Source organism: Cheilinus undulatus, linkage group 14 (assembly GCF_018320785.1).
Source record: "Cheilinus undulatus linkage group 14, ASM1832078v1, whole genome shotgun sequence".
Classification (NCBI taxonomy): Eukaryota; Metazoa; Chordata; class Actinopteri; order Labriformes; family Labridae; genus Cheilinus; species Cheilinus undulatus.
In genome coordinates this window covers 44682667-44695154 of record NC_054878.1, presented here as the reverse complement: position 1 = coordinate 44695154, position 12488 = coordinate 44682667, and the positions used below count along the sequence as shown (strand labels likewise).

Genomic DNA, 12488 nt, shown 5'->3' with positions numbered 1-12488 from the left:
ACAGACAGCTTCTCATTTTCAGCCCAGGCAGTGCTGGTATGTTTATTGTCCTTCTGTGACCTCTGGTGGCTGTAGACGGTACGACAGGAGGAAAAGAAGCATAGTTATGTTGTGTAAAGTGCACTCTGATGATGTTGGCGGGGGGCAGTGTCATATCTAGTCAGTAAAGTTTTTTCTCTACTGTCAAAGAATAAAGACAGAAGACAGCGCCGTGATTCCTGCTTTATTTCCTCGCCAATCTGTGACATCATCACAAATCAAACAGATCTCTGACACCCTCTTTCTGTGTTTTAAGGATCAAAGTTTGGACACAGCTCTCTTCCCATTGGCTGGAGCAGTGGCGATGGGTGTGGGCCGACCCCACAGGCGCAACCGGCTGACCCCTCCATCCGGGCTGATGATGAGGCGTACGTGAGTGACCGGCGTGCTCAGAGTCAGATCGGCTCGGCTGTAGAGGTGAATGTGGTGCTGACGGAGCTGCAGACAGAGAGCAGACAGAAGGCAGTGAATGGGTTAAAACTGACAGCACTCATGCTTTTTCATTATTACAAGTAATTAGAGGCTAAAATTAGTGACTAAAAATTCAGATCATGGAATTTTTTTCTCTGTGCAATTAAAGTTTTACACGGTAAAATAGTAAAAACATGATTGTGTCTTTTAGCCTCTTTTTGTACAATTTTAAAATTTCTCTTTTTCTCTAATCGCTATTTCTGTTCTATATCAGCCCTTTATACTTTACATATTAATGTGGCATGTATACTACATGGACATAAAGGGGTTATAAAGTGGCAAAAATAGAAGAAAAGTGGCAAAATGGATGAGTGGCACAAAGAGGATAAAAATGCAGGAAAAGTGGTTTAAAAGGGGTTAATATCTTGCAAAAATTGGGTTAAAGAGGCAAAAGGGGTTAAAAGTGTCAAAAATGAGTTGATACTAGTACTAAATCATAATTGTGGAGGGACCATTCTCTGGGATTTTCAGGGGTCCAGTCAGTTCTGTTGTCTCCTGGTGGTCTGCTGCATTATAGACAATAGTGATAGATCTCACTGGTAATGACTAAACATGTCCTGCATTTTGAAAGAAAATACAAACACTACTACAATATATTTCAATCAGACCAAAATATTTTTTAAACTTTTGTGTATTTGAAAGTCCGGCCCCCAGAGTTTCTGTCAAGACTAAATCTTGAGCAAATGTACTTGATGAACTCTGATATATGGATTACTGCTGAACTCTATGAATAATAATCAACATGAAGACAACAGGAGTTGTTCAGTGAGTAAACATACTTTCTGTGGCGGAAGCAGGACCTGCCATTTCCCAGAATTCCACTTGCTTCTGATGCCTTCAGCCTCCTCCTCAGCAGTCAAAGAGCAAGCCTCGATCCTGCAGGAGTCCGGGAAGTTACCTTGATGGGAACACGTGAAGTGTCATCGTCTCCTGCTTTTCAAAGAAAATGAAACCATTCCCTGCAAAGACGTCTGATGCTAACCTTTGAAGTGGTTGGTGTCGACCTCGATGCTGCTGATGATTCCTGGATGGCTGAGTCGAAACACGGCCCACTCCCAGCCGGGGACCTGCAGGATCCCTCTCTGGTCCACCTGCAAGGCAAGCAGCAAGGAAACATTCACCTCTAATAATATCAAAAGTAACCCTTGCTCCTTGACAGATCCACTCATTTTTCCAAAAGTTGCAGATCATGGCCTACTATTTGGCAAAAACAGAGGGAAAAGCCCCCAACATCCCCAGCTTCATGAACATTCCAGCTTTGCCTTTAAAGATGATGTCAACCTATAAAGCCTCTAAAACATTTCCAACGCTTCAGCCTCCTCACTCAACAAGTTAAGAGCCCCCACAAGGACATCTACAGTCTCTGTAAGGATCACAGCATCATCAGCAAAGTCCAGATCTGGGAGATCTGAGAGTTCACTGCTCCTTTTTACCCACCCAATTCCAGTCCATGCACGCACTGAAGAGGGCAGGGGCTAAGATGCAAGCCAGACTGACCCATTCATTGGGCTTGGTCTCATTTGTTGTGATCTATGCTCAAACAAGGGTGAGTGAACTTTCTGCAAAGGAAGCATTCTGCAACAGACTCAACTCAGTGGTAGATTCAGTCCCCAGGGGTAATGGCCTGGTGGTTCTTGGTGACTTCAATGCTACCACTGGCACCAACAGGGAGGACTGCAGGCATGTGTTGGTCAACACAACTCTGGAAGGTGAGGTGAAAGCTCCTCAATTCTCCTTGACTCTGCCAGCAGTCAGAGCTTGAGGATTGCTGGATTGTGGTTCCAGGGACGGGCACTGGACTTGGTATTCCAATGACTAACCATGTACTTGTGTGTGGATGCTGGAGGCCTCCCAGGGGCTGCAGGGTTTTCAGGAGTGCCACGTTCTTTAGTTGTGACCATCAGCTTCTGGTTGCAACCCTTAAACTGCAGTTAAGGTGCCCCAGGAAGGCTGACTAAGGTTGGATGTCAGTCGTCTGCATGTCAGGGCGGCAGATGTTGCACAGGCATATACAGCTGGGCTGAAGGCCACTCTTGGAACATCAGATGCCTCTCGAGATCCTGAGTCTCTCTGAGATGGACTTCAAGTCCGGTACCCTGGCTTCTGCTAGTGCATACATCCCATAGTTTGGGGGAGGGAGGAAATCATTAATATTATTGAGGCGAGTTGCAGGGACAAAACTTGATGCCATCCTCATAAGCCTGTTCATTTTTGTCTTTAGAGATGACTTCATCCCATAAAGCCAATAAAACATCCTTATCTTCATAGATGATGCCATCCTTTAAAGCCTATAAAACATTCCATTAATGTTCCAGGTGATTTTGGGCATTCCACAGCTTTCCCAGTCTATTCATCTGTCCTAACATTTTTAGAGGTGTTGCAGACATCACATTAGTTTTGTGCTTCTTGAACAGCGATGCCTGCAACATATTTAAAAAAGGCTGCACTTATGCATTGGCTTCGTTTTTCAGCACTTGAGGATGGATTTTGGTGTTTTCTCATCTTTAGACTTCAAATGTTTGTTTAACTGACAATGAAAGAACTAGTTGAGAACATCCTTATTCTATTCATGAAGATACTTACAGACTTTTATTTTTTGGAACTTTAACAACCAAAGACTAGACTGCATGCAGATCTTGTGTGTTTGAACCTCAAGTTGTTTGGGCCTGTCGAGTCTTCGGGCAGTTTCCCAGCCATCAGCCATATTGACAGCTCGACCAAGACCTGCAAACACAGGATATCATGTCACCATTGTTACCAGTATCAACCAGTATCAGCAGTATCAGCTGTCCATCCACAGTCAGCTGAGAACTGCTCTAATGCTGCCTTTAAACTTCAACTCGCAATAGATCATTTCTGATGTCAGTATTTCTGGAGGTTTTTTTTTTACCCAATTATGACCTTGTTCTAAAATGACACTTCACCAGTCCGTTCTCAGACCTGGTACTGTAATTTCAGATTAGAGCTTTGCAAGATGAATCTGCCTGATGACAGAAAGGGAATCTGGCCAAATGGGAACATTTTAGATACAATCACATTTGAAGTTACCAAAAAAAGAGAAGCTCAATTATCCAGGAACATTGAACACATCATAAACATTAAACAAGAAAGCCAAAATAAATACATGAAGATAAATTCTAACCAATCATATTGCGTGGATGGCCAAAGTGGGCGTCGCTGTAACCGAGACAGACTCCCCCATTGGTCAGAGCCACCAGGTCGACATCTTTGTCGGAGGGTACAGTGGACCAGTCTCTTTGGCCGACTCCGTAAACCCTCAGTCTGGCTATCCCTCCATCTGATGACACATACGTAGTTAACAGTTCACTCTGTAGGTTATGTGATTAAAGAAATGAATCCGTGTTAGTTTACCTGGGAACATGTTGAGGCGCAAGTGTGTCACACGGTGGTTCAGGTTGACTTTAAAGTAGTTATGGCAGCAGTCAGCGTAACCAGGCTTCAGTTGGGACAAAGAGACAAGCTCTGGCCATGCCTCAGAGCGAAGCTGTCAGTCAAACCAGACAACAGCTGTCAATCAACCAGACAACAGCTGTCAATCAAACCAGACAACAGCAGTCAATAAACCAGACAACAGCAGTCAATAAACCAGACAACAGCTGTCAATCAAACAGATATCAGCTGTCAATCAGCCAGACATCAGCTGTCAATTAATCAGACAACAGCTGTCAATCAACCAGACATCAACTGTCAATTAATCAGACATCAACTGTCAATTAATCAGACATCAGCTGTCAATAAACCAGACAACAGCTGTCAATAAACCAGACAACAGCTGTCAATCAACCAGACAACAGCTGTCAATCAAACCAGACAACAGCTGTGAAAAAACAAGACAACAGCTGTCAATCAAACCGGACAACAGCTGTCAATCAACCGCACATCAGCTGTCAATCAACCACACATCAGCTGTCAATCAACCACACATCAGCTGTCAATCAACCACACATCACCTGTCAATCAACCAGACATCAGCTGTCAATTAACCAGACATAAGCTGTCAATCATCCAGACATCAGCTGTCAATCAACCAGACATTAGCTGTCATCAAACCACACATCAAAAATAAATAAGTAAATTAATAAATGGGGCCTTAATTTATTCAATGACCATCTCTCTGAATTGGAGAACACTGGAAATTAGAGATGGAGAGAACAAACTTGTTAGGAAAATGTTCTGGACACATAAGAACACGTCATCATTGACTTCTCTACAATCAGACTGCTCCGCCCATTCTATACTTAGAAGAGCATACACATTCAAGACATTCTTTCTTGGTTCCACTCTTGAAATCAGAGGTCATGTTGAAATCAGCTGATGTGTTGAATACCTTGGCAACAGCAGCCAGCTGGCTGTCTGAGGCGGCCATGCCTGTTCTGTCTCCCTCCAGGGTGAACGGAGGTTTTTCATCTGTTGGAGATGAAATAAATATTAGAGCAGATTAATCCTTTAAATGTCTGAACCCTGTAGTGTGCCTGGGGTTGCCTTTTGATGGACATCTGTATTTTCAGATAGGTGATTTTGTAACTCATGAAGTCAACCCTTTAGAAAATGAATTAAGCGAAGCAGGCGTGAATTTCCAAAGAGCACCTCAGTGTATCACTACAACGACCCGCAGTGTTTCTACTCTTTGTCACACACAGCAAATTCAGATCACTGGAATAAACTCTGTGTGAGTTAAAATCAACTCAATCTGAGTGTACATGTCAGACCATCAGAAAATTAACTCCCATCTTAGGACTTAGGGCCACTTAGCAGCTAGAATCCTACATCAAACAAGAATGGGACAACATTCCTCTCCCAAAATTTCAAATGGTCTTCTCACTTTCCAGATGTTTACAGACTGTTGTTAAAAGAAGAGGTAAACATGGTAAACATGGCCCTGTCCCTACTTTTTTGAGACGTGTTGCTGCCATCAAACTCAAAATGAAATGGTATGAAATGATAAAATGTCTCAGTTTCGACATCTGAGATGTTTTTATTTTGTTGTGAATAAAATATGGGTTTATGAGATTTGGCAATCACTCAGTTCTGTTTTTATTCATATTTTACACAATGTCCCAACTTTTTTGGAATTAGTGGTTTTACCACAGAAACCACACTGTCCCTTCTTGAACTACCACTGTACTTCCACTCTCCAGCTGTAAACGCCTATGTTTGCACCTATGTGAGTGCTTTGAGACAAACTATAAATAAAGTTTCTATCAGTCTATAATCCACTAAGAATCAGTCAGCATAAGACAGAGCAGGTTTTACCCAGACAGCTGGCCTGGATGGAGACAAAGGGCGAGTGGTTTCCAGTGAAGAAGGATGTGTCAACATCAATGCCGTAGATCAGCCCTGGCACTCCAAGCTGGACGATGCACCAGTCATGACCTTTCAGCAAAAATCCAAAATAACATAATGGTTAGCTCCAGAAATATGATCTGAATGGTGAGATTGTGGAGAGATGATATCTTATTATTCTACGTGCAAATGTTTCTGAAATGTGGTTTTGAAGATAGGTCTCCTCTGACATTGCTTTAATACAGGATCATCAGCTACATTTGTACAATGGCCAGCTTTTTTCCTAAACAGGCACTTTCAAATAAAAGAAAGAAATGTTTAAAATGGTCTAATTAACATATTTTTGTATATAAAATATCTGTTTTAATTTTCTTTCAAATGTGTGCAAATTTTAGGCTCCAACAGTGAGATCAGTCCCTTTATCACAGATTGCCACAAGGGGGCGACTGAGATATTTTAGCTAAATATTTCTGTGGCTGTCCTGTTGTCTATTAACCTTGCATAGCAGATGGATCTGCCCGTTTCCGTGTTTCTCGCTGGTGAATCCATCTTGCAAAGCTCCCGTCTCCCGTTTGGGCCCAGTTAGAAAGTGACAGGACCAATCAGCGACGAGGGGCAGTACTTTCAGGCGCGGCGGAGTCGTGACATAAGGAAGCAGCAACAAGAGGCCGGTGCCATTACGGCAGAAGAGATTAGCGTGGATGCTGCTAAAGCGCCAGTTTTATCAGAACATGATGACATTTCTTCATCAAAAGAAGAACAAAGAACAGCAGTGAGCTGTTTTCTTTTCAAAAATGACAAAAGTCGCATACTGACATGTCTATAGTCACCATGTTTCACGTTATTCCTCAGTAGCTGAGCATGAGCACCTCAGTTGTGGCTACGTAACGTGTTTTGTTGCTCTGATTGGCCCGTAGAGATGTGACAGACAGAACATCCATCCAATCACACTCCGGGTTTTATCCAAATCCTCCGCCTTGTACCAAACGCCTAGTACTGAAGGTTTTCTGGTGTGTCAGGTTAGTTGTCTTTGCTACATAATGATAAAATAAAAAACTCAAAATTGCACTCCCACTTTCGGCTTCAGGTAAAAGTTTTCATAGACATTCTTTTAATCAAGAATAAACTGGTAAATACATGTTTAGCATGCATTATATTCGCAAAAAATGACGTCATTCTTGGTTGGACTGTAGGGCACAGGAAAAATTATTAGAGATACTAACCAGGAATTCTCTTTCTCCTTGACTCCCATCCATCCATCCACTTTCCAAACTCAGTGAAGGCTGAAGCTACGAACTGTGGTGGCTCTCTCTGTGACATAAAATTAAAGACTAAGATGCTTGGAAATGCATACAAACCTACACATTTTCAAGGACAAGCTAGATGATATCTGGTCTTCATTTAAAACGGGTCTGGTGATATTATTCATTTAACAGCTTATTTTGACTCAGTCACACATAATTCTACTTCACCAAATACTGAATAAAGCATCTGGAGTTGATTTAGAGATGTACCTTCAGCAGGTTTGCAGCAGGAGCGAACCATTCATCCGTGGCAAAAATCACCTGAAAGAGTCATCGGTTCACCTGTTAATTTTTTATATGGCACTCAAGAACATGTACATCAATATATATATATGACCCATTTTCACCACTGAGTTTGTCTGCCTCATTATTATTCATTCATGTATGGATCTCAGTTATATCTTTGCATATTGTAGTGACTCACCGTCCCACCAACCGCCTCACAGGCCAGATCATTAAACTGCAGGAAGTCTGGCTCTGCTGCTGCCTTCAGCGCCGTTCTCCTCTCTGCCATGTTGGAAACTTTGAGCTGCAGCGTGTTCCTGCTGAGAGGAAGTGATCAGGTAGACGCCATCCTGCTGAACAAAGTTCACTGTCTGCTCCGCCACAGCAGGCTGTTTGTTTAGACAGAGTGTGGGCTCACTGACCTCATGGATCTCTGTTTAAAGCTCTGTTTAAACACCACAAACACTGTGATCCCATCCAGGGAGGAGCCACAATCCACTCAGGAACAACAAAACACAAATTCATTTACTGCTCTGATTCTAATCTTCATCTACATCCACCTGATGAGTTCACACTAGCAGGGAGAGTGACAGCAGAACTGAGAATAAGTGTGAAAATCTTTATTAATAAAGCAAACACAACTCAAAGTGGGAAGTGAAGAACTGAAGAAGAAGTGACTTTTGCATTGAGAAATACTAGCAGAAGGTTCCTGCTAAATTTAAAAAAAAAAACTAAATTTAACTGACTAAATTTTTAAATTAAATTTAACAATATAAATGTGTACATCCAACACAATTTTTTTTTTTTTTTTTTGCTTTTAATTGTCAGATATGTCATATGTATGCATTTAAACTGTTTTGAATTGAACATCCGTTTTTCATTCTTTTTCCTCCCATTGTGGGCATGCCCAGGGTACAAAATTAATACAGGCCTAAACATTTTCATTAAAAAATGTGGTCTATAGGCTACTATAGGGATGAAATTGACAAGGCTATATGATGAATTTCAATGGCCTTTAGGACTCTGTTCAACTGTTTGAGTCAAGCGTAAGCCACGTAGGTGTGTGTGGTGAATAGGGTTGCCACCTTCTGTGCATAAAAATAAAGGACGCCCCGCAATCCTCGGGGCCACAGCCATCACAGGCCAGAGAGCTGGGGTGCCTGTACCATGACTACTGTATTACCACTCTTTGAGTTTTGTCATGTAGGCCATTGTTTACTTTTTGGAGAGTTTTTAAAATTACAGATTTCAATCAGGTAACTTTTGAGGGAATTACTGTACTTTTGTCAAATTACACAGCATCTGTTACTAAGTAAAATAATAAAAACTAAATTTTATGAAATGGTGGTCCAAACTTCCCATCACTTCACAGCTATTTGACCTCTGATGCCACCAGATAGTCAGTAGCACACTGTGGCTGACCTTGAAATTAGCAGTTACGCTACAATTTAAATTTAAAGGTGTGTTATCAACCTGGTTGGAGACTCATATTCTATGGCTGTTTTAAAAGATGTTTATTTTATTTTTTTGAAAGATAATATTCCACATTTTAACCCCACCCCTCCAATGTCAAAAGGAATTATGTATTACTCCTTTAAATATGCTTTAAATGACTTAATTTTTAAGTTTATTAGAGTAGATTTACAGACCAGTTATTTTACCTCCACTTAAGTAAATTTGATTCAAACACTATGCACTTTTACCTCAGTATATTCGTTCAGTCTTTCCTCCCTTTAAACCAGAAAATAAAACAGCAAAGTGAGCTCAGTTCAGATAAAAATATTTTTCATTGGTCCCTTTTATATACTAAGAACAAAGTAATAATTACATTTTTTTTAATTTTGAATGTAGAGATCCATATCTATCCTTTGAATATAAGAAACTTTTACATTATTATGGAAAATACAGAGAAATATCTACTAACACTTTTAATCTGGGTGAAGATTATTTAGTTATTATTTAGTTATATTTGATCTATCGAAAGTCAGCTTGGCTAAACCACACCATCACACCAGTGTTTTTTTTCTTTACATGGGGACCCTTATGTCTGAAGCCACACCCCTCATGTCTGAAGCCACACCCCTCATGTCTGAAGCCACACCCCGCTGCTGCGTTTCTCGTCCTCTCAAACTGAGAGGAGCTCAGAGGCTGACAGACGGAAATACCTCATGATTTGATAAGGTTTGATAATGTTTGTGATGTCCCATGAATGGAACTCCCATCGAAACAGTCTTAAAAAGCTGTTTTTACTGTATCAGCCTCAAGACACCACAGTTTGGCTCTTTTGGACCCTGTATCTATGTCGTTCACTGGAAGCATGGGTTTCATGTCTGCCTGGCCACTGTGCTCCACAGAAAACACTTGACAGCACACACTACATCAGGAATTTTACTCACTTTCACCGCAGCTGTCCAACCAATTGTTTAATTCTCCCTCTCACTTCTGTGAATAAATAAACGCTGCGCGCGAGTGTCTGAAGCTGTCACTCCTCCCTCCCACTCCACCTTTCGCGAAGAGAAGTCCCGCCTTACTCGGCCTCTGATTGGCTCGAAGTTTTAGCTGACCAATCCATCCGACAACTGCAACAAGTATTAACCAATCAGTGGCAGAGTAAGAGGTGAGGGACGAAAATACGGAACAAATGGCGTCCCGTTCTGACTCAAAACGGGACACTGCATTTAACTGTCAAATACGGGACGATTCCGTATTTTAAGGGTGGCAACTCAACACTTTCCACTGCATATGTAACGGTCTAACTTGGTGGACGTCACAAAATAAATTTGAATGCGTGAGAAAGACCAGGTGTGTCGGGTGAGAGTGAGGAAAGGTTAAAATGCGTGTGTCACACTCTGAATGTGTGAGACTTTCCTATATTTTGGACTTAAAGTTACAAACGGAAGGTCTCTGACATTTCTTAACCACTGGAGACATACTTTTTGAAAGACAAAAGCCATTTTTAAATGTTTTCTGACTTCTAATACTGCTTGACTGCTGCCTTTCAATAGCACAAGCCTGTAACACAGCAACTGGAATAACAGTGCTACATACGGAAGAGTATTAGGGCCACTGAAAAAAAAAATTTGGAGACAAATTTTTTTTTTTAAGTCAGAATTCTGAGAAAAAAGTCAGAATTCTGAGATTAAAGTCAGAATTCTGAGATTAAAGTCAGAATTCTGAGGAAAAAAAAAGTCAGAATTCTGAGGAAAAAAAAGTCAGAATTCTGAGGAAAAAAAAGTCAGAATTCTGACTTTATTCTTCAAATGAAAAAAGTCTCAAATGTTTTTTTCTCAGAATTCTGACTTTAATCTCAGAATTCTGACTTTTTTCTCAGAATTCTGACTTTTAACTCAGAATTCTGACTTTTTTCTCACAATTGAAAAAAAAAAAATTTGTCTCAAATTTTTTTTTTCAGTGGCCCTAATACTCTTCCGTAGGGCTACAGCTGGGTAAACACTGTGCGATTTTTTTCTGCGATTCAGCCACGAATTTGGAGTCGGATCGGGCGTCATTTCTCGCGCAGTGTAAGGGGTCATTAAAAAGGCCGACCACGGCCCTTATCAGCTCCTGACTGGTCGAGAGGATTTCTGGCATGTTTGATATTTTGGCCATACAAAATATGAAGTTTTTTGGTTCTTATGTGTGAAAAAGGACTATTTAGTTGTTTCAGTTTGTTATTTGCCAGATAAATAACAATAACATCTTTAGTTTTAAACAGGTTTTTGAAAGATTTTTAAAATATTTATGTTTTCTCTTATACATATATATATATATGTATATATATATATATACATATATATATATATATATATATAAAATTTGATAATTTGATTGGCGGTTTACTCATTTAAAAATCACATTTTAGTAAAAAAAAAAAAAAAAAAAAAAATCTCTACCCCAAAATTCTTCCGAAACGCACGAAGAAAACAACGAAGACGAACAGTCCAAGTGACTTCCGGTCTGACTTCCATAAACAAGCTTTGCGTTATGGAAAAATTATGTTTACAATACTATTATGGGACATCAGATTTATCACCATTAACAGAAAATCAATCTTAAATCAGACTGGTATGAAAATAACTTTTGTTTATGATTTACTGACTACTGAGTGTCACTTATTGTCATTTGAGGAACTTACCATGAAATATGGTTTAACTATTAAAAAAAGGATGTGAAAAAAATAGCTAGAGCTATCCCAGTCATTACTTGTTATGATCCAGGATGTTCAGTTGTATTCTATGTGTACACCTCCCTTGCCCTCTTTAAAGGTTGGTGAGGTCAGTCTGTTAGACAGAAGATGTAACAATAAAAACATCCGTTTGTTTTTTAGATAGACTAACAGGGGGGTTTCATCTCTTTGTATGAAATGATATTGAGGCCACCTTTCCTGCCCTATAGCTCCTAAAGTCAAAGAGACACACTTTAAAATTACATCTGCAATTTACCCTGTGAACTATGTTTTTTTAACAAGAGATTTAATTTTGAGGAGGACTTTTTTGATGGAAACTATTGAGCATTTATTTTTCCTCTGTCCTTGAACTAAATTGTTTTGGTCTGATGTCCACAGCTGGCTATCCTTGAAAACTGATGACATACCCTCTTTCACTTGTAACAACATAATCTACCACATGGACGATTTAAATACAAATATCTCAGATTTGGTTAATCTTGTTATAATACTGGGTAAATATCGTATCCATACCTGTAAATAGAAAAAGCTTCAAGCCTTCTTTCTCTGCCTCTATCTTTGATTTCACCCACTTCTTTAAATCACTGAAATGAGTAGAAAAAAATAATATAAAGGCTGTAAAACTGTCCAACTCTATACCAACATCTTGGCTATTCTAACATGTCATGCCTCGGCTTAAGTGTGCTCTTATCTGAAAACTTGGATACCTCTTTTTGGTTCTTTTTATTTGCGTTCTTGTTATTTCTTTTATCCCCATTTGCATTCCACCATTGTAGTCCTTACGATCAAAGTGGCTGTTGTGAAACTTTTCCTTTCATTTCATGTAAATTTCTTATTCATCGAGTGACTTCCAGTCTGAGAAAACCACACAAGGCGGCGTTTTGCACCGACTAGTGGTCTGATAGTACAGCTACAGGATGTGGCAGTTGAGATCACTTCCTGTGTTCTTCTAACGGATT

The 12488-nt window shown here is 40.1% G+C and overlaps 1 protein-coding gene across 2 annotated transcripts; it reads right to left on the bottom strand.

The window, feature by feature from the left end:
- Positions 1-215: 215 nt before the first annotated feature.
- Positions 216-7809, bottom strand: allc (allantoicase). Of its 2 annotated transcripts, none has more exons than XM_041805820.1 (11): positions 7543-7726; positions 7329-7379; positions 7038-7125; positions 5785-5904; positions 4859-4938; positions 3883-4015; positions 3653-3808; positions 3161-3234; positions 1493-1601; positions 1290-1408; positions 216-477 (listed from the first exon to the last, which is right to left on the bottom strand). In XM_041805820.1, exons 1-11 carry the CDS (start codon positions 7630-7632, stop codon positions 298-300), a joined length of 1200 nt encoding a protein of 399 aa, XP_041661754.1. In that variant the 5' UTR covers positions 7633-7726; the 3' UTR covers positions 216-297. The 2 variants fall into 2 exon arrangements, 1 of the variants encoding a protein (XP_041661754.1); XR_005992872.1 differs by having other exon boundaries at positions 455-477; positions 3094-3234; positions 7543-7809.
- Positions 7810-12488: the final 4679 nt, after the last annotated feature.